The 22,577-nt window shown below is 46.8% G+C and overlaps 1 protein-coding gene across 2 annotated transcripts; it reads left to right on the top strand.

Moving 5' to 3' along the window:
• The first annotated feature begins 4,134 nt into the window (after positions 1-4,134).
• Positions 4,135-21,811, top strand: LOC116951289 (uncharacterized). 2 transcript variants are annotated; one of them, XM_032969809.2, is made up of 2 exons: positions 4,135-8,716; positions 16,587-21,811. In XM_032969809.2, the coding sequence occupies exon 2, from the start codon at positions 16,609-16,611 to the stop codon at positions 17,236-17,238; it is 630 nt and encodes a 209-aa protein (XP_032825700.2). In that variant the 5' UTR covers positions 4,135-8,716; positions 16,587-16,608; the 3' UTR covers positions 17,239-21,811. The 2 variants fall into 2 exon arrangements, with proteins under 2 accessions (XP_032825700.2, XP_032825699.2); XM_032969808.2 differs by lacking the exon at positions 4,135-8,716 and adding an exon at positions 8,758-9,075.
• The last annotated feature ends 766 nt before the right edge of the window (positions 21,812-22,577 follow it).

Genomic DNA, 22,577 nt, shown 5'->3' on the forward strand with positions numbered 1-22,577 from the left:
AAATGTCTCACACTAACACAGCCACCGTCACTCGTGTCCTCGATGTGGCGGTGGCTCTGGGATCTTACATTGACATGCTAATCTCTGATTTTACATTAACAGGTTAAATGTCTCACACTAACACAGCCACCGTCGCTCATGTCTTCAATGTGGCGGTGGCTCTGGGATCTTACATTGACATGCTAATCTCTGATTTTACATTAACAGGTTAAATGTCTCACACTAACACAGCCACCGTCGCTCATGTCCTCAATGTGACGGTGGCTCTGGGATCTTACATTGACATGCTAATCTCTGATTTTACATTAACAGGTTAAATGTCTCACACTAACACAGCCACCGTCGCTCATGTCCTCAATGTGGCGGTGGCTCTGAGATCTTACATTGACATGCTAATCTCTGATTTTACATTAACAGGTTAAATGTCTCACACTAACACAGCCACCGTCGCTCATGTCCTCGATGTGGCGGTGGCTCTGAGATCTTACATTGACATGCTAATCTCTGATTTTACATTAACAGGTTAAATGTCTCACACTAACACAGCCACCGTCACTCGTGTCCTCGATGTAGCGGTGGCTCTGAGATCTTACATTGACATGCTGATCTCTGATTTTACATTAACAGGTTAAATGTCTCACACTAACACAGCCACCGTCACTCGTGTCCTCGATGTGGCGGTGGCTCTGAGATCTTACATTGACATGCTAATCTCTGATTTTACATTAACAGGTTAAACGTCTCACACTAACACAGCCACCGTCGCTCGTGTCCTCGATGTGGCGGCGGCTCTGTGATCTTACATTGACATGCTAATTTCTGATTTTACATTAACAGGTTAAATGTCTCACACTAACACAGCCACCGTAGCGCGTGTCCTCGATGTGGTGGTGGCTCTGAGATCTTACATTGACATGCTAATCTCTGATTTTACATTAACAGGTTAAATGTCTCACACTAACACAGCCACCGTCGCTCGTGTCCTCAATGTGGCGGTGGCTCTGAGATCTTACATTGACATGCTAATCTCTGATTTTACATTAACAGGTTAAATGTCTCACACTAACACAGCCACCGTCACTCGTGTCCCCTATGTGGCGGCGGCTCTGAGATCTTACATTGACATGCTAATCTCTGATTTTACATTAACAGGTTAAATGTCTCACACTAACACAGCCACCGTCGCTCATGTCTTCAATGTGGCGGTGGCTCTGGGATCTTACATTGACATGCTAATCTCTGATTTTACATTAACAGGTTAAATGTCTCACACTAACACAGCCACCGTCGCTCATGTCCTCAATGTGACGGTGGCTCTGGGATCTTACATTGACATGCTAATCTCTGATTTTACATTAACAGGTTAAATGTCTCACACTAACACAGCCACCGTCGCTCATGTCCTCAATGTGGCGGTGGCTCTGAGATCTTACATTGACATGCTAATCTCTGATTTTACATTAACAGGTTAAATGTCTCACACTAACACAGCCACCGTCGCTCATGTCCTCGATGTGGCGGTGGCTCTGAGATCTTACATTGACATGCTAATCTCTGATTTTACATTAACAGGTTAAATGTCTCACACTAACACAGCCACCGTCACTCGTGTCCTCGATGTAGCGGTGGCTCTGAGATCTTACATTGACATGCTGATCTCTGATTTTACATTAACAGGTTAAATGTCTCACACTAACACAGCCACCGTCACTCGTGTCCTCGATGTGGCGGTGGCTCTGAGATCTTACATTGACATGCTAATCTCTGATTTTACATTAACAGGTTAAACGTCTCACACTAACACAGCCACCGTCGCTCGTGTCCTCGATGTGGCGGCGGCTCTGTGATCTTACATTGACATGCTAATTTCTGATTTTACATTAACAGGATAAATGTCTCACACTAACACAGCCACCGTAGCGCGTGTCCTCGATGTGGTGGTGGCTCTGAGATCTTACATTGACATGCTAATCTCTGATTTTACATTAACAGGTTAAATGTCTCACACTAACACAGCCACCGTCGCTCGTGTCCTCAATGTGGCGGTGGCTCTGAGATCTTACATTGACATGCTAATCTCTGATTTTACATTAACAGGTTAAATGTCTCACACTAACACAGCCACCGTCACTCGTGTCCCCTATGTGGCGGCGGCTCTGAGATCTTACATTGACATGCTAATCTCTGATTTTACATTAACAGGTTAAATGTCTCACACTAACACAGACACCGTCGCTCGTGTCCTCGATGTGGCGGTGGCTCTGGGATCTTACATTGACATGCTAATCTCTGATTTTACATTAACAGGTTAAACGTCTCACACTAACACAGCCACCGTCGCTCGTGTCCTCGATGTGGCGGTGGCTCTGCGATCTTACATTGACATGCTAATCTCTGATTTTACATTAACAGGTTAAATGTCTCACACTAACACAGCCACCGTCGCTCGTGTCCTCGATGTGGCGGTGGCTCTGGGATCTTACATTGACATGCTAATCTCTGATTTTACATTAACAGGTTAAACGTCTCACACTAACACAGCCACCGTCGCTCGTGTCCTCGATGTGGCGGTGGCTCTGCGATCTTACATTGACATGCTAATCTCTGATTTTACATTAACAGGTTAAATGTCTCACACTAACACAGCCACCGTCGCTCGTGTCCTCGATGTGGCGGTGGCTCTGCGATCTTACATTGACATGCTAATCTCTCACAATACAATGGCCACCTCCGCGCCCTCGTCATGGAGGTAGCTCTCCGACCTTACATTGACATGCAAATTTCTCACTGTAACGTCACTAGCCCCGCCTACTTCGTTTATGACCCTTGGGCTACACCCATTTCAAACATTTTAAAACAGCCTGCCTCAGCAGCTTCCCCGCTCTTTTTTCTCCTGATGACGATTGCTTGTGTTGCGATCAAAACGTCGTGATTTTTAAAAATGTATTCACTTTATTTTCATTTTTATTATTTTATTGGTATTATTTTTTCTATCTACGTGACTTTACCGAAAGACCCAAAGAATATGAATTCCTGCAGTCACGATAGCTTTAAGTCAAGAAGAAATCCCTACTGTTGGACGTTATGTATTTTGACATTTTCCAAGTGCCAAAACTTGTTTTCATGAATGCACAACACTTAATCATTAAACATGCACAGGAGGCAAACCTTGAGATACACAATTAGGAAATTAAAAGAAATGAAAAGATATATACCAACATTTGCTCAGTCTTGATCCTGTATTAATACTGCACAAGTTACCATGCGCTCCAATTAAAACGTATGAATGATCATCAGCCGTGATCTATCCACTGTTGAACAGAGGTCTCCCCGTATTGTCAGCATCCCTCGCGGTCCTGCGGTGCAACGCTCCTGCACATCAGCTGACCTCTCTGCTCCGACCTCTACTCAGTGGTCATCATCTCAGGCACGTGTCCCTGCTTTGGCTGTTATACAGTGTGGCGGTTAGCGCCCTGCGCTACGAACCCGGCGACCCGAGTTTGATTCCCGCTCCGGGCCAACACCAGTGACGATTATCTGAACCGGTCCTGGGTCTCCCCTAGGTCGACTCAGCCTCAAATAAGTACCTGGTGTGATGTGTAAACATCGCCACTGGGAAGACAAAGGCAGCCCGACGTGGTGTTGGCCACCCACCCCCTCGTGTGCTGTGCCAGCTTTCATAGGTGCTCGCTAACAGCACTTGCCTCAACAGTCTTTTCAGGCTATACGGGGGGTTTTTTGTTTTGTGATACTATTATCATTGTCGTTCATCAGCCATCATCTCTTCTGGCGATGTGTTCTGGCCCAGGCTAACCAATGTTCCTTAACTTCAAAGTGATGAAAACATTTTGGGGATTTTTACTGTGTTGGCAGTGCTCTTCAAGCACCAAAAAAAAAACAACTCAAAACAATCGTCAAGGACGCTGTGAACTTAAAAGTTAGGCGACGTTTCGGGCATCGATCCTTGAACGTGCTCAGAAGATGGGCCATTTGCGTGAAAGGTCTATTATATACTTTTAATTCAGAGTTTATTTATTTTTACAAATGTGTTGAGTTTGTTTGGGATCTGCGTTTATCCTAACTCGCCGATGTGATGTCGCTGATCTGCACGTTGGCTGTCATATCAATTAGTGCCTGGCGTAAAATAAGTGATCATTCTCAACGGCTTTTGGCTAATCATCAAACAAAGACGTCCACCGCATCGCGCGCTTTCAGATGCGCTTCTGCGGCCATCTGGAATGCTCTTCTGACATAGGAAGCTACGCAGTTTTAAATCTAGATTGAAAACTAATTTCTTTCTAACTGCTTGTTGTGTTTAGTTTGTTCTATTTCCCCCGCATCTCTCATTAGCACGGTTGGCTACGTATGACGTGCAAAAAGTACGACATGCATACACAATGGCCTCTTAGAGGTGCCTTCTAGACCTCCTTCATCCCTCCAGCCGTGGCGTGAGCAAGCAAGCAATTGCAGGGCTGCACCTTTAACCTTTCAAATATGTTTGAAGTGTTCCAGAAATTATTGGTTTAAAATTAAATATGCAAACAGATAATTCGACCAAACATATACGGCGGGAGTGTTTCCCCCACAGTTGTAAAGCATCTTAAAATGCAGCCACATTTATACGGTTTATAAACACAATCTACATTTTATAGATAATCTTACATAATAATCATCATAATGCACTTCATTTATCGAGGAATTTCTCACTTAGTTTCAAGATCCTTTTCAGGAGAGTAATGCATTGGGATGTTTGGACAAATTCCATTACTTAGTGTTTGGCATGTAGGAAGAAACTAAAGGACTTGGGAGAAAACCCGTGGCATACGAGGACGCAACACTCAAAGCTCCACACAGATAGGTTCACGAATCCAATTCTGTATTTCCACTTGGCCACCCCATATCACAAATGGCATCATTTGAAATGTATTTTTTTGCCATGTTTTTGCCCCGATGGACACCAACATTTGATCACCTCCAAACTCTAAATGGTGTTGGCTAGATGCTGTAGTTTAATGCTCCTGCGGATGTATTCATCTGGGGGGCCCACGAGCTGTCTCAGAAAGTTGGTCCTGTCGTCTTATCGCAATCTAAACAGCCGCCAAAAATACACCAGCCGCCTCTTGGGATTTAGCAGATACGGACGCTGCCGGTTTAACCCACACCCACCGCTACCTCTCTCTGCCAAGCTCTATTTTTTGCCGGCGACCACCAATTTGCAACGAGTCAAGTGATTGTCGTACAGCGATACTGGGCTCCAACCCAAGAATGTGGAATGACCATCGTTATTTTGGGCTTATCCAACACTTGGCAGGTTTAATCCACACCCACCGTTACTGCTCTCTGCCCGCGCAATATTTTTTTGCCGGCGACCACCAATTTGCAACAAAGTCGTTTTACGGCGATACCGAGCCCCAATCCAGGAATGTGGAATGGCCATTTGCTGGCTTGACCTTCGGGGCTGCCAAAGCAGAAGAGTGCTGTGCCACGCTCCCTTGAGCGTAGAGGAGACGCTTCTGAGAGCTATTGCGTCCTTTCACTTCATCGCTCGGTGCTCACCCATGCACGCCAGGCTGTGATGGCTATTGAGAGGCTGTGTGTGTGTGATTGTGACTTGACGTGGGTGGTTGTGGATGAGAGTTAAGGTGACTGGAGCGAGGGAAAGGGCTCGTGAGGTTACTGGAAGAGTGGCTGAAATGTGTGATGATCTCGAGGGCAGTTTTCTTGATTTTTTTTTTTAGTGTGCCATCACCTGCTGTGCCAGAGCTTTTGTCTCGGCTTAAAAACACGAAACGAATCTCGCCAAACAACTTTCTGTGAATTAAACGCCAATGTGTCATTGATGTTATCTGTTGAGCTCCCCTGTGATGCGATTCTGCAAGTCGCAAAGTGAGAGAAATATTTTCAATTTAAGCCGGCCCTGTGCTTTTTTACGAGCCAAGTCAGTCATTTGTATGCCGCGCAACTCCACATGTGCTGAGATGATCGACGTCAATTCAAACTGATTGCACGACAGCTTCTTTCAAACTTGCCGGTGCGTTTAATGCATCACGCTGTAAACTGCAGACTCCAAACTGTAAGCCACTGTATCATTTTGACCTCTCTCTGCCTCTGCCAACGATAAGTCTTCCGATCGTAAGACGCACTCTTCTTTTACCTGTATTTTAAAGATAAAATTGGGGGTGGTGGGTGTACGTCTTATATTCCACAGATTGCATTGCCTTGCGGAAGACGTGTTCCCATATTCTCCACAGTGATCGATGACCACCCAGAGGGCAGAAGAAAATCAGCAGCTCTCCGGATCATCTTCTGCTACAAGACATGTCTCCGCTTTTTGAAAGAGCTCGCTCCGTAATCATCTTCCTAAAAGATGGCTCTCCGGCAATAATACATTGTCTTCAACGTGACGTGCTTTAATCTATTTGTTCGCAACAATCTTGCAGTGGGCGTTTCTCCCCATTTTAAAACGACGCGTTCACAATCATCTCCTCTTTAAGGAATCTCCATACTAACCAGTTACCGTTTACAATACGCTTGTTTTCAAAATGACCCCAAAATTTGTACTGCATTTTACTTTCCGGAGCGTCTCATAATTCGGAGGATATGCTATGTAAAACAGATTTCTGATCATGAGCGGATGTTAATGATACCGGTGGTGTATGCCATGGTTTGTGCATGTGCACTGCTGCCGTTGCTAGTCTCTTCACGTGTTACTTTTAAAAAATTTTTTACTGATTTCTTTCGCCGGAGTTTTTTTTTTCTTTCTCAGATTTTATCACCAGTATAACCCCATTTCCTCTGATAAAACTACCCGGAATTTACCCAATCTCTCTGGATCCCATAAGCTAAGCCGGTTTGAGCCTGGAAAGTGCTCAGGCAGATAACCACTGTGCATAACAGAGTTGGTATAAGCCGTGGAACTGTAGGTGCGTACGTAATACCAAGTCTGATTGTAGGAGGCTGCAGAAGGGCTTCTTGAAGGTCGAATGTCGATTTTACAAAGAAGAGAGAAGCATTGGTGAGGTGTTTTAGCATTAGTCACGATGGCCACTTTAATTTGTTACAAGGCCGAACAAATGTTCCTTCTACATCGCAGTCGGTTGAGCCTCATGTTTCACAAAAGGGAACGACCCCGACATTAATCCCCTTAATAAAAAAAGGTTTGCAGTTGAATCTATCTGATGCGGTTGGCAAAATTAAATTATATCTGACAAAACATGTTCATGGCATCAACGATGGCACTGAAAGAAAAAAAGAGGAAATAATATTTTTTGGTGCCATACTCATTAATTATCTTAACAAAAGGCCAGTCATTTTGGCATTTGTTTGGATGTTGTAAATTAGCTGATGCAACGAAATTGTATGGACTAACAGTGTGCAATTTAACAGTGAAAAAAATGTAAGGGAACACATTGGCTGTGAGTGAGCTGCCGAGACCTTGGGAGTCAATGTCAGGCAACCAGTTGCAACCAGTTGCAACCAGTTGCGATTTAACTGTGTATAATATGTACAAAATTAGTGTATATATTTTTTTAAAAACACCAATTGAAGTCGCGAATTTAAGTCTGCATTTCTTAAGAGTTGAACAAATCTATAACTTTTTAAGGAATTAATCCTGGCAAAATTACCGTCACAACTTGCTAGTCTCGCCCAGGTTAAACATCCCTCATTTTATACTCTTTGGTTATTTCGGTAAAGTCACAAAATAATAGATCACAAATCACAAGCAATCGTCATCAGATGGGACAACCACAGCAAGAAAAAAACTACTTCAGCAGTTGACGATTGCTTGTGTTGCGATCAAAATGTCGTGATCTAGTATGTTTTCTACCTACGTGATGACTTTACCAAAATATCAAAGAGTATGTATTCCTGCAGTCACGAAAGCTTCAAATCAAGATCCCTCATTTTACCAGACCATAACTGCAAACTAAAATCACCAACTTTTGTCACAAATTAATGTATATTTGTGGGTTAAATCGTGTAAATATAAATGTGTCGTGAAACGCCACCACCCGACACAGCCAATTAGTAAGTTTTTTCACGTAAACAAAACGTATCAATGAGTTACTCCTTCAGCACACCGGTGTGTAGGAGAGTAAACCCACAACATTTCAACACACCGGTGTGCCGAACTAGTAACTAATGGGCACCTTTTGTTTACGTCACAAACCTTACTAATTGGCTGTGTCGGGTGGTGGCGGGTTTAACGACGCATTTATATTTCCACAATCTAAGCTCCCTCGCCCCACAATTTTTTTTTATTGTGGATAACATTGTTTGCGAAAGCCTATGTGTTAAACTTTCACCACACATGTCCGTCTGCATTCTTTTAGAGTTGAACAATCTATACAGTAGAGTACTTTAAACAATTTTTAAAGAAACGAACCCTGGCAAATAAATTACCATCGCAACAAAATTCCCGCAAGCTTAATTTGACCAGAAAATTTGTTTGCTCAGAGGTTCCCAACGCAACAGCCCCGGCTCATTGCCGCCACGGTCACCGAAACCACAATTTGGGTGCCAACACAGCCACCCAAAACCACACACACCCCTTCCATTACAGTGGGGGAACACGGTGGCAGAACGGGGCTACCCGCCTCCACCCACCACCCTATACCCCCACCACCACCACACCACTTATTCTCCTCCCTTCCTTTAACACCGCCACCAATATCGTCAAACACCAGCAGCCGCAGCGGACTCTGGCGAGCATTGGGTAAGCACGGCCCCCCTGAACATACGCCGAGCCCAGATAAGAAAAAGGGACCATAATGGGTGGCGGGGTTGTGCAGGGGGGTGGGTGGATGGCGACTGCTATCAGCTGTGGGTAAAAAGTCGCACAACCGCCAAACATTGCTGAGGACGAGGGTGCGAGTGAGCGACAGGAGGGGACGGGAGTGCGGGGACGTTTCTTTGTTGCTCTATGCTCGCCAAACGAACGTCGACGTTTTGAGTTTCGTTTTTTTTGTTCGTTTGATCGCCCTGAATGGATCGGTGGGGCCGGATTTTGTAGCGAGGAGGCTTTTAAATGAGTTCCCTAGTTTTTTTAAAGGAGGAATTTTGTTAAGGTTTCAGGTAAGAATGTTTTTGTTGTTGTTGTGTGTGGATCGATTTTGCTTGTGTAGTGTGTTTTTTATTCTTAATTTACAGTGTGTTGAGTAGCTGCTTTAACACGTAATAAGAGTTCGTAAAAAAAAAGAAATGTATTCAAAGTACTTTGAAGCTGTAGCAAAAGCAAAGAGTGTGTCTTGTAAGATATAACTAGAATTTGTGTTGATTAAACATGTTATTTTATGTTAAAATGTGTACACATCCATGACGTGTACTGCACACAAATGCGACATATTTACAACATAATTGGCAAAGTTGTGTTTGTGTGTGATTCAATCTATAAATATAGTGCACATTTATCAGTGAATATAGGTTGAACAAACATGTGTACTGAAAGGATAAATAGTTGTAAGTTAACAAAATCCATGTAGATATATTTTTTATGAACACGGAAGGCTAGTTGTTGGCTTTCTGCTTTCTTATGCCATTTGAAAATATAACGCCACTGCAACGTACACTGCCCTCCCCCTTAACAGAACAAAACATACTCCCAGTATCCGCAATGATGTTGGAGGTGCCATTCACGGATCCTATTATCCGTGACTATCTGTAAAAAAAAAACTCTCTTCCACACGAAACTGCACATGGATAAATGCGGATAATAGATGTGACTCTGCTTGTGCGTTAAATAGCTGCGGATAATAGGGACGTGTCTTAAATTAAACTATAAAAACATTTTTAATTTTTTTTTACCAGGAAAGACCCACTGAGCGATGTATCTCTTTTTCAGAAGCGATCTGGCCACAAACGATAGCTCAACGAAAGTTATAGTAGCAGCCAAATACTCCAAACGCATGTTTCTAAATATGGAGGGAAAAAACCGGAGGACCCGGAGAAAAATCCACACAACCACGGGGAGAGAGAGAGAAACGTGCAAACTCCAAATATACAGCAGGCGGCATGGTCGGGATCGAACCCACGAACTCCTGTATACCAGGCGAAGTAGTTAAAATATCTAAGATTACAGGAGTTTCCACTGATACATTTCAGCTGCGTGTAACAAGACATGTGGATGATAGGGGCACAGACAAAAGGGGTGCTCCTCCATTCGGTTAAATGTTGGAGTGCCGGCTCGACTCGTCTTCAGAGCCAGAGATAGAATGCAGAAAAGCACGAGATATATTTACTTTACTATGTTTTACACCGTGACGTTTTGAAAATCCATATGTATTTATTTTTAGCTGGCATTATGAATACTAATGCATAGGTTATTCTGGGCCGTGCTCTACAGGCTATCCGATGGGATTCCGGGTGGTGCCTCGTGTCCGACAGCGTAATGTCCGACGTTTCAGTGCTATGCATAACCGAGTTGACAAAGTGAGCTGCTCAATTCAGTTCCTGAAGTAGGTCCCAGCACGTGGAGCGAAACGTCTGACACCTTTGCCGAACGAAACGTGGTACGGCCAAATAACCTTTTGGGGAGTAGTATGTGACCACTTTTCCACTGATCGACGCCAGGTACTGGACCAACATTTGTCAGTTAGTTTTTTTAATGATTATTTTATTGTCGGTTACGTTTAACCAAAACTACTTGTCTCCCTGCCCAAATGAGCATTGGGGGCGGCACTCATCATCGCTTGTGGGCTTGGGCCAGTGGTGGAAATTCCACATTCCACTGGTAGGAACGCGTCTACTTAAAACGAGCACTTGCTGACTTCCCCGCGAAAAGAAAGAGAGAGATATTTATGAAAGTGAAAAAAAAGCGAACATCAAAGTAACAATCGAATTGGTGTTTGCCGAACGCGTTAGCCCATTACGTGTGCGCAATTTCTCATCCTTTGCGATGTGAGAAAAAAAGAAGGGGGTCCTTACGCCCGCAACTCTTAGTTTAATATTTATGTGTCAATTACGAGGCGGCGTTCATTATCAATGGCAATGCTGGTGAAGGTGTTCTCAGCATGTGCTGCAACGGGGGAGGGGGGGGGGGGACACACAGACACCGGGAAAGCTCCCAGAAATCTCATTAGATATCCGCATTGAAATCCACGTAGCGTGCAAACTAATACCGACTCGCCGCCTTATCGCGCTTGACACTTTCGTTGTGCTGCATTATCGGTGAACCTGCACCGCGCTAAGGCTCGCGGTTAGAATTATTTAGCGTGTCTTCTTCTTTTCTCTTTTTTATGCACCCCCCCCATCCCCCCCCCCGTTCTCTCTCCGTCTTTCGTCAGCGTCTAAATTAAATGTCACAACCGGACAACCCTGAACAACGGCTCCGCACCACAAACAGCAATTTTATCATTTTTTAAGAGGACGGGCTCTCGGCTCTCTCTTTTTTCCCTCCAAGGGCTCCGATTGAGTTAGCGCGCGGACGCGGCCGTTGTGAATATTTTGAGAGCCGCCGCGTAAATAACCGCGTCGTTTGAGCTATTGCGACGTCTTGCAACTCCACGATTCTTTCATTTGCTTGCGATCCGGATGAGGGACGCGACCGTTAAACGAGACGTGCGTTCCAAAGGCGCCGACGCTCTCGATATATATAAAACATTTTTTTAAAACGGCGCTCCTTCTATCGCGCGGACGTCAAAATTTGTTTCAGAAATCCACGACGAGGATTTACGTTGCATCGGTATTCACGTCCGCCCATGAGCTTGCCCCCACCCCTGCCCCCCCAGTTATTGCACCGGTTTGCGTCTGTAGTCGGCTCTATGACAATTACCGAAGTGAAATGTCTACATTAGTTTGCGATGTGAATCGGTGCGAACTAAGCGGGAAATGTCACTTCAATGAACGCCGGGCATCGTTTTGGCCGATGGCGTCGCGAAGTTTACGCGCGGCGCGGAGGAAGCTACGAGACTTCAGAGCGGTGGTGTTAGGTTAAGCAACTTGGGAGGTTTTGCAGAGAACGTGACGAGCAAAGCATTGGGGATGAGATCGGGCCCGAGAAGGTGATTATGGGTGGGACAAATTGAGACGCCAAATGCACGTTGCGTCTTTGTGGAATATACTCTGCCCAAACGACTCGGGGGAAAAAAAAAGAATGAACTGCATCTTAGGAACTACATTGTCCTTTGTTACCCCGAGAAAACGTGACCAATTCTCATTATTCGCTCTCAGGAGGGTCCTGCTTAGAAAGTTTCACCAGGTTGCTTTGTTTGAGCCGACACTAATTGAGGAAGTTAATCCTTGCTGGATGGAGAGAACCGCACACGTACGAGAGAGCAATGCCCAAGAATACCCACACACAGGTCGATGGCCTACTTGCTGTGCTGCTGTCTGCTGGGAGCCTCGCGGCTCAGCAGCTGGGAGTCTCTGCATGATCCACCAATCCCCCCACCTCCAAAGGCTGAATGCACAATGGGTGATCGTCACCAATGATGGCATTTTCCGTAGCTACTGGCCCCTAGTAACATCGTATTGATGTTAAGAACAGTCAAGTGGCCTTGGACAGGACGCATTGTCGGAAGGGATGATGGCTGCTGGTAGAGGCTAATGACGGAATGGCAGTTAAAGTGGGGAAATATTCCCTCGTCGAAGAGCACAACGGGGACGTGATGGTGTGCAGAGCGCCGCGGTGGCTAGGAGATGTTAACTACCTCGCCCTGTATACAGGAGGTCGTGCGTTCGATCCAGACTCTGACGCCTGCTGCTGTATATTTGTAGTTTTCGTGTCTCTCTCATCATCATCATCATGGTGGCTAGGAGATGTTAACTACCTCGCCCGATATACAGGAATTCGTGGATTCGATCCAGACCCTGACGCCTGCTGCTGAATATTTCGAGTTTGCGTGTCTCTCTCATCATCATCATAGTGGCTAGGAGATGTTAACTACCTCGCCCGTTATACAGGAATTCGTGGATTCGATCTAGACCCTGACGCCTGCTGCTGTATATTTGGAGTTTGCGTGTCTCTCTCATCATCATCATAGTGGCTAGGATATGTTAACTACCTCGCCAGGTATACAGGAGGTCGTGGGTTCGTTCCAGACCCTGACGCCTGCTGCTGTATATTTGGAGTTTGCGTGTCTCTCTCATCATCATCATGGTGGCTAGGAGATGTTAACTACCTCGCCCGGTATAGAGGAATTAGTGGATTCGATCCAGACCCTGACGCCTGCTGCTGTATATTTGGAGTTTGCGTGTCTCTCTCATCATCATCATGGTGGCTAGGAGATGTTAACTACCTCGCCCGGTATAGAGGAATTAGTGGATTCGATCCAGACCCTGACGCCTGCTGCTGTATATTTTGAGTTTGCGTGTCTCTCTCATCATCATCATGGTGGCTAGGAGATGTTAACTACCTCGCCCGGTATACAGGAGGTCGTAGGTTCGTTCCAGACCCTGACGCCTGCTGCTGTATATTTGGAGTTTGCGTGTCTCTCTCATCATCATCATGGTGGCTAGGAGATGTTAATTACCTCGCCCGGTATACAGGAGGTTGTGGGTTCGATCCAGACCCTGACGCCTGCTGCTGTATATTTGGAGTTTGCGTGTCTCTCTCGTCATCATCATGGTGGCTAGGATATGTTAACTACCTCGCCCGGTATACAGGAGGTCGTAGGTTCGTTCCAGACCCTGACGCCTGCTGCTGTATATTTGGAGTTTGCGTCTCTCTCTCTCCCCGTGGTCTCGTGGTTTTTTCTGCAGATTTTCCCTCCGCATTAGACTCAACGTGCGTTTTAGAGTATTTGGCTGCTGTAAATGTCCACGTGATAATAAGCCACTTCGTTTGTGGCCAAGTCGCTTCTGAAAACGAGCTACGTAGCTTAGTGGGTCTTGCCTGGTAAAATAAAAAAAACATTTTAATAGTAAATAAAAAAAATAGCAGGGGGCGAGATGGATTGTTGCATCACGTGACAACGTGGCATGGTGACGGCTTGTGGAGGTCTTCATCCAGCAGTGGATAGATCCTTTATGATGATGGTTGTGGACCTTTCCTATTTATACTTTACACCTTCTCAAGCAACTCCCGCATGGCTCGTGGCGCCCCTCATCTCCCAGTGGACTGACGAGAGTAGCTGTACACGTGTACAGGGTGGTCCAGATGTCTTGTGACCCCTCCCTTCCCCCAATTAATTGCCCCCTACCATGTTTCCACCCCACCCCCCCCCCCCCCCTTAGCTTATTCATTTCTGTTTTCACGTCCCGCTGGTATAAAAAAAATCTTAAGTTTTAGAGAGATCAATGGGTGTCACAAGACATCAGGACCGCTAACATTTGTTTCCTTTGCTAATTACGCGCCTCTCATTCGCACGGTTGGCCACGTACTGTGCGAACGAAGTTCAACACACGTGCATTTACGTTTGCACACCCATCGGTTTGCAACAAGACAAAAAACACACGTTTCAGAGAATTAAACGGTGGTGGGGGGGGGGGTCACAAGACATCCGGACCACCCTGTCCACTTGTACGCCGCGCGCGAAGTAAGTAAAGCTGCCCCGATTAAAAAAAAAAGATCCCGCTCGCCGTGCCACCGGGCCCCGGGGTTGTTCAGCTGTTGCCGCGCCGAATCCAGAAACGTATCCAGGCCCCCCCCACCCCAACCCACCTGCGAGCGTTCCGTCTTCATTCAGCGAAGCTATCACATATATACACACCATCTGTACAGGGTACTTCAAAACAAATGTTAACACTTGTATAGGGCTTTCGTTTTTAATCGAAAAAGAACGGATAATACACTGCGACACGATCACAAATGTAATGTTAATAGCTTCAAAAAGTCAAAGAGTCTCCCACTTGTGCGCCATCGTTGTCAACACGTGGCCTGGAATCTTCTCCAGGTGGTCTCCAGAGCCCGGAGGGGCACATTTCTTGCGGTGTTGTTGCAAATTCTCAAGAGGCGTTCACAGATTTTTTTATGCACCCTGTATATGTGCCACGGTGGCTAGGAGATGTCAACTACCTCGCCTGGTATACAGGAGGTCGTGGGTTCGATCGCGACCCTGACGCCTGCTGCTGCTGTATATTTGGATGTTGCATGGTTGTGTGGATTTTTCTGCGGGTCCTCCGGTTTTTGCCTCCACATTTAGAATCAACGTGCATTTGGAGTATTTAGCTGCTATAAATATCCACGTGACAAGCCACTTCGTTGAGCTATAATTCGTGATAGCCATGTCGCTTCTGAAAAGAGCTGTGTAGCTCAGTGGGCTTTACATGGTAAATACAAACAAATCTTCTTTGGTTCTTTCGGTAAAGTCACGTACAATGAGAATAAAATAATAAATTGATAAAATAAATAACACAATAAAAATCTCACGACGTTTCGGCCACAACACAAGCGGCCTTCATCAGGTAAAGGGACGATACTGTCTGGAGGACAGCGCTGGAGCGAATCAACGTGCATTTGGAGTCCTCCAGACAGTCTCGTCCCTTCACCTGATGAAGGCCGCTTGTGTTGTGGCCGAAACGTCGTGAGAATTTTATTGTGTTATTTTATTTTATCAATTTATTATTTTATTCTCATTCTACGTGACTTTACCGAAAGAACCAAAGAAGATTAATCCTTGCAGTCACGAAAGCTTTAAATCGAAAATACAAACAAAGTTTAGTTTTACATAGTTTTCTTTATGTATATTTAATGATATATATGAAGACCCCCTTTTGACACGACCAGTCAATGGGTGATTGCTCCTTCTCCTCTGTCGTTCCTAGACTTCACTGTTTATATCCACACTCTGCCACCATCCCACCGTTCATCACAACGTTTTGTTGTCTTTCCCCCAGATTGTTTTGTTAATGTATATCACTTTACGCGATGGGCTGTATTTATGATTCGTGATATTGTTTTTTTTGGGTCACATCGCCACGTATGTAATACGCGTGTCGTGAACCCCTCCGCCACCCGACGCAGCCAATGAACGAAGCCGTCACGCGATGTACAAACGTGGCCAACTTATTACGGCATCAGCTGCAGGGCCAGCCGGTGTTGTTGGAGAGCCATCACAGTTGGTTACGGATGCCCCGCAAGTGCACTAGTTGCAACCAGCATCGCCAGGCAGCCGCCATTAATCTGCTTTGTTTACGAGATAAAATGCGCCCGAGAACCTTGTCGAATGTATCTGCGTGAACTCAATGTGCATTTATTTTCACTCTTATCTCTGTTATAAAACAACGTTTTTAGCCATATACTCTGTGATGGTGTTCTTCACTGCAAGAGGCCCACTTGCCACTGGTGGCCCATCTTGGCCTTTAGTGCGGCTCCTGACGCACTAAAGGCCAAGATGGACAATACACAACACGTGACAACAACACCCCCAATCATCGTGCTGCTGTCAAACCCCAATGGTTTCAAATGTGTGGCTGCCCTCACACTGATGTCCTATCGGCGAAAGTACCCCCCACCCCGTTCTAAAAAGTGAGTGAAGAAACACCGCTCCATGACAACGTTCGTTTGATCTTTCAGTTGCCGGCGACGCAACGAAAGGAAAGCGCAACTCCTGGCGAGGCTCGAGACCCGGGCGTGTCCTTGTTTTAGTTTCATTTCAGGCCATCCGTAGCCCATAACTGTGACCTTTCTCTTCTCTTGTACCCTTCAGACGACCGCTTTGTCTTGCCGCGATGGCGTCGGTGAAGCCGTCGCTCGCCCTGGCACTGCTCGTTTGCTGCGCGACGGCAGTCGGTGCCCTACCAACTGGCTGCACACTTGGACCAAAAGGCAACACTGCCACCTGCACAGAGTTCTCATACCTCTCAGAGCTGCCCGAAACTGTCACGCACCTGACTCTGCGCAACAGCAGCCTAACCAACGTCCCCGTGGGCTCTCTCGACAGACTGTTAGGCGGTCTCAAGGAGCTAACCATCGAGATGAATTTAACGTGCGACTGCAACACAATGTACCTGAAGAGGCTTGCGCAAGACAAATTAATAATCAACGGAGCAAATTGCAGGTACCTGGACACGCAGAAAGACGTGAATTATCTGACAGGAAACGAGTTTCCGGGTGTGTGTGCCAAGGCCCCTCCGCACTGCAACGAGATGCTGCTGCGCGACTCAGGCCTCCACATCGCCTACCTCGTCTTCCTGGTGCCGCTCGTCTACAGCTACCTTGGCCTGCGGCCCCTGGTCAGCCACCGCCGCGACGGCCGCTATAAGGGAGGGAAGGCTGAGTACGAGCGCATTGTGAACAGCAAAGCGCCGTCCGCTCCGGCCGGAGAGAAGATCTATGAGGACGTGGATACGAAGTTCTGATGAGCGGGTGGGGGGGGGGGGTGCTGGCGGGCCCTCGAGAGGCGGCGGATGGGAGGGACCGGTGTTGTGGGTCAGGGTCGGGAGCATGCGGGAGAGGTCGAAGGTCGTGATTGCCGGGAGGGGTTAACAGCAGTGCTGTTATGTGAACGGAATTGGCGATGAAAATGTATTGGGTGTGTTTTTATTATTACATATATATTTTTTTATTTTAGTCAATGATCACGATAAGTGGATGGGGAATCGCCAAGCAGAAGAGGTCAGTGGATGAGGAATAGAGAGGTTGGAAGCAGTGATATTTCTTTTTTACGTGATCATGGGTGAAAATATTCATCATTGTAAAAAAAATATATATAGATATCGATTTAAAGCTTTCTTGACTGCAAGGATTCATCTTCTTGGTTCTTTCGGTAAAGTCACGTAGAATGGGAATAAAATAATAAAAAATAAAACTATAAAATTTCTCACGACGTTTCGGCCACAACACAAGTGGCCTTCTTCAGGTGAAGAGACAGGTCTGTCCGGAAGACAGAGCTTGACCTGTCTGCACCTGAAGAAGGCCACTTGTGTTGTGGCCGAAATGTCGTGAGAAATTTTATAGTTTCATTATTTATTATTTTATTCCCATTCTACGTGACTTGACTATGACCGGCATAAAGTATTCAAGCATGGCTATGACTACCATTGCCCACAACATACGTAGGCATGACTGACTGTGTCCAGGCGACATTAACGCGTCTAAATGAAGATGCAGATTAAGATAATTTAGTAACGTTATTAGAGAACCTCAGACTATGACTCAAATAAGAAAATAACGTGACTAAATTCACACTCGTTGGAAGAAAATGGTAGGGAATGAAGGTTAGTGGATATTTGGATCGAGGTATTTGGAACACATTGATTTTAATGAATGGTTTGGAAAGATTACATGACCATAAATGTTTTTTTTTTGCGTTAGATCGCGTAAATATGAGATTTGTCATTAAAACCGCCACGACCCAGCACAGCCAATTAGTTCACACATTTATATTTACGCAATCTCACCCAAAAAAATATCTTATGGAAAATATTGGTCGCGAAAGCCGACGTGTTAAGACGACATGGAGAAGATTGAATAGGGGTTTGCGATGGGAGATTGGGAAATATATAGGAAATACCTTTGGACGAAACAAATAATATATGGTCCAACATACTAAAGCACAGAGCCACATTTGTCTTGAGCCATTGAAAGTCCTCTGGGCCAGCAGCGTTCAGCTTGAGAGGGCCGCCTTGGAGTCCCACGGGTTGGGAATTAAGGAATGGGCGACACCGGGATATTGAGAGATTGGGGAGATCAATGAATGGATATGAAAGTGAGACGTCCGGGATGAATGCGATGAAAAGTTGGGAATGACAGATTGGTTGTGAATGGATAGGAATGAAAGTTGTGGATCAGCAAATGAGTTTTTTGGAGAATGACGGTATTGACTGGATGAATTAATGACTGGGAAAGGGAATTAACGTTTTGCAACGAGAGATGATGTGAATGAATGGTTGGGAATAGCAATCTGGGAATGAGAACGTGAACCTTGGTCAGGAATTTTGGCCACGTAATGGAAACGTTCATTACGTGGCCAGGTAAGTTCTCATAAAATGTCATTCAATATCCATCTGGATATTCCAAAGAGGTGATAAACCTCATTGTTAAAAACTCAATTCAGTCAGTATTTTAAGTAATTATTTCTTCGTCACTGTTCCATTTGAGTCTGACGTACTTTTTTTTTACACTTTGAAATTTTGGACTGAATGGAAGTCGCAGATGATTACATAAAAAGAGGGGAAGATGTTTGTTGAATGCAATATTATCCTGAATTTCTGTGAATAATTGGTATAATCTCTATTTGAACTTTCATAATAATTCTATTATTGATGTGTACATTATTTCGTGGCATGTTGTATGGTAAGCTTTGTTTTTTGTGCGTGTTTATATCTGGCTTTCGTATTTTTACTTGAACGATAAACATGGCAATGGTTAAAAAAATACATGTTCCATCAGGAGAACGACACTTGCTCTCAGTCCGCCCTTATCGGACGCATGCAGACGATTGTGACTAAGCCAGTAACCGGTGGAAACTAGAACTGTGATCTGGAAGGGCGAGAGAGCGACATTTTGGCACAAATATAGCAGAGTTTATGCTAACAACCAGAGAATGTTTTAAATTGTGATACTTGAATTTGGCCGCCCCAAAGCATGGCCTAGAGACTCAAACCAATGTAGGAAGCCGCTGAAAATGTCACGATACGCAACCGACAAAAATACGACCTCTATTATCGGTGAGGCAAAGTAATTCACCTCTCGTGGAGTGCGACACTGAAGTCGATAGATAGCGGGCAGCGATGGAGGAGGGCAGGCAACCGAGACGGTCATCGGAGTGGGCCCCAAGAGGTCGGTGACCAAGAGGAAGGCTAAAAGGCGGATTGTGTTGGATTGCAGATACGTCTCCTCCGCTGGCGCATTCCAGCTGTGCCAGCGCGGTGGCTTTAGTACCGTGCCGAGCCAGAACGAACCCGTGATACGCTGGCCTCCAAAGACATCTGGGCCAGGAGCAGGGCTTATGAATGACTCGTTCGTCGGGACGACAGGGCGGACCTTTGTGTGTCGTCTGCTCGCGTCTCAACCCGTCGTCCATTTCGCGTGAAGTCGGCGGCACGGCTCGGCTCGGCTTTCACAGTGGAAAATAAACAACCTGGTGCCTCCTGAGCCGCCGCCGCCGCCGCCGAGTTGGCATGGGGCGCAGCTCCGACGCGGCTCTGGGTGCGCAGTGGAAAAAGGAGAGAGGTATAATAATAATAATAATAAGAGTGGCCCCTGAAGCTCGGGCGTCAAGCGTGCAACAATTGCAGAATCCGGCCGAAGGTAACGACGAGCAATCGTCGTGAGGCAGCGGTCGGTCTCTCCGAATGGGACGAAACAATTCTCTGCGGACAGAGGACGCCCCCGTGGAGGGGGGGGGGGGGGGGGGCTTCTGAGCTGCAATGCCATTGCCATGGTTTATTTAACAAGGGGTTTCCAGCAAATCGCAATAACGCTTCGCGAAATGCATTTCCGAGAGGAGCAAGTGGGGTGTTTGTGTGTCTGGGGTGCGCAATGTTGGTTTGTTATTCATCGAGCTCCGTGTCGTTCGCACTGTGCCTGCAACACACACACACACACGCCGCACTTTCCGCACGCGTTATAACCCTGTCCGTCTTAACGCGTCGGTTTATCCGCCAACAAACACCGCGATTCGTACGTCAAGTTTCCAGGGGGTCGAGGCAAATGGTGCGCACGTACGTACGTTGAACTTCCGTCGCACCGTACATCGCCAACCGTGCTAATCGGAGGTGTGCGGGGGAAGGACAACAAACGGTGTTTGTGCACCCTCCTCCGCCTGACACGGACAAACAAAAATCTAAGTTGTCCGCGTGGTCATCGGTGGTGGGGGTTGGTTGCAAACGGGGCTGTCGAGGAACGCTTCGTGTATTACTCGCCACTCACGAGTCGAACTCGCGTGCTTCGGTCACCGGTGAAACGTTTCACGTGGTCAGTCTTCCGGCACAGCGAAGGCAAGTTCCTTTAATGGCAGCCTATTTGGTGTCTGGCGACACAAAAAACGCACTGCCACTCTCAAGTGGAAAGCAGTCCAACGTTATTCTTGCAGTCTCTTCATTTTTTTTTGACATTGTAGGTATGCACAGCGGATTTCCTTCACGCAATCACTGTTTGACGACCGGTTTATTTCGTGAGAGCCTATAACGCGGCAGTCAAGGAAATAACTCGCCGCAGTAATCGCGTTAACAGCCAGCGCACATCTTGTAATCCAGCACTGGAGGCGGGGGTTGGTGGATCACACCGCTGTTGTGAAACTCCCTTCCCGTGGGCGTTGAGGAGGCGCCATGCCCCGTCTCGCCAGGAGAAGGTGCCGATGTAAAATGTGGACTCCACCTGTTCCATATGTGGGATAGAGTGTTACTCCCTCACGTGCGTGGGGTTTTATCCAGGTGCCCCAGTCACCTCCCGCATGTCCTCACTCATCAATTGGCCGATAACTCGGCACGCACGAGGACCGCAGAGCCTTGGGCAGTGGTCGGCGTCTTCTTCGCTTGCCCGCGGTTCCTCGCGGCTCCGAGTCGTTCCCTCGCTACGAGACTCAACAGGCTGCGCGAGCGTTGGGAGTTGGAATTGTATGTCGTTATACATTCGGAGTATACACGTGAATCGATAGGCCGAGAACGCCTTAATATAGAGAGGACCACAGAGCTGGGGGGGAGTGAGTGTGTGTGGGGGGGGGGTGGGCTTGGGGTTGGCTGGGGGGCGGGGGAGGGTTAGAATTTGGCTGCCTTTTCCGCTTTGGCTGTGCTTCCTCCCCGCGAGCCTCTGAGTTGTTTCCCATCGCGGCGTTACAGTCGCGATCGTCGTTTACGATTCGCTTTCCTTACACGCGCCGAGTCGCGACCATCGTTGTTGTTGTTGTTTTTCCGGATGACATCCACATCGGCGCTCCGCCGCTACCGTGCCGCGCGCGCTTCGAGTGCGGAATCCCGCCCCCCCCCCCGCCCCCCCCCGCCCCCCCCCGCCCCCCCCCCCGCCCCCCCCCGCCCCCCCCCCCGCCCCCCGCGATCGTTTTGGCCGCACGAAGCGCGGCCGCTTGGAATCGCAATAAAAGAGAGATTGGTGAAGGTCGGTCCTGCGGTGCACGTGGCTTCCTCGCTATTCACATAATTGGCTGAGATAATTGAGTTACGGGTGACTTGGGTTTTCACCCCCCCCCCACCCCTGGAGGGTGTCCCCGCTTTTGACGTCTGGCCAATTCCGTGCCGAGCACCCTTGCGCGTGGGAAGAAAGCGGATCGCGGAGTGATCCTACGGAATCGGCACAGGCTGCTGTAGAACCTCTCGATCGCCGTGGTCGTTTCATGTCAACGCGTCCTCCGTTCGGATACACAAGTTACGATCTGCCTTCTGAAATGCGCCTTCACGGGGATCGAACCGCCGCCTTCGCGGGTGGCAGTGAGCGATGGGTTCCGGCGACTGCAGCGACCGCAGCATTTCTTGTTTGTGAAAAAGATTTAAAAAAAAGAAGAGGGGGGAAAAAAGGGGGCAAACGATGAATAAACAAGGGAAAAACTAAAAAGAGGCAAAAGGAAAGAAACAAAGAAATAGATGAGAAACAGGAAGAAGAAAAGGGGGGGGGGGGAAGAAAAAACAAGGAGAAATTTGGAAAAAAAAATCAAAAGGAAAGAAAAAACGGAAGCAAAACTGAAAGAAAAAATGAAGAAAAGGGGGAAAAATTAAAAGGGGATAAACGTAAAGAAAATACGATT

This window comes from Petromyzon marinus, chromosome 42 (assembly GCF_048934315.1).
Source record: "Petromyzon marinus isolate PM22_M1 ecotype Great Lakes invasive population chromosome 42, UKy_Petmar_22M1.pri1.0, whole genome shotgun sequence".
Lineage (NCBI taxonomy): Eukaryota > Metazoa > Chordata > Hyperoartia > Petromyzontiformes > Petromyzontidae > Petromyzon > Petromyzon marinus.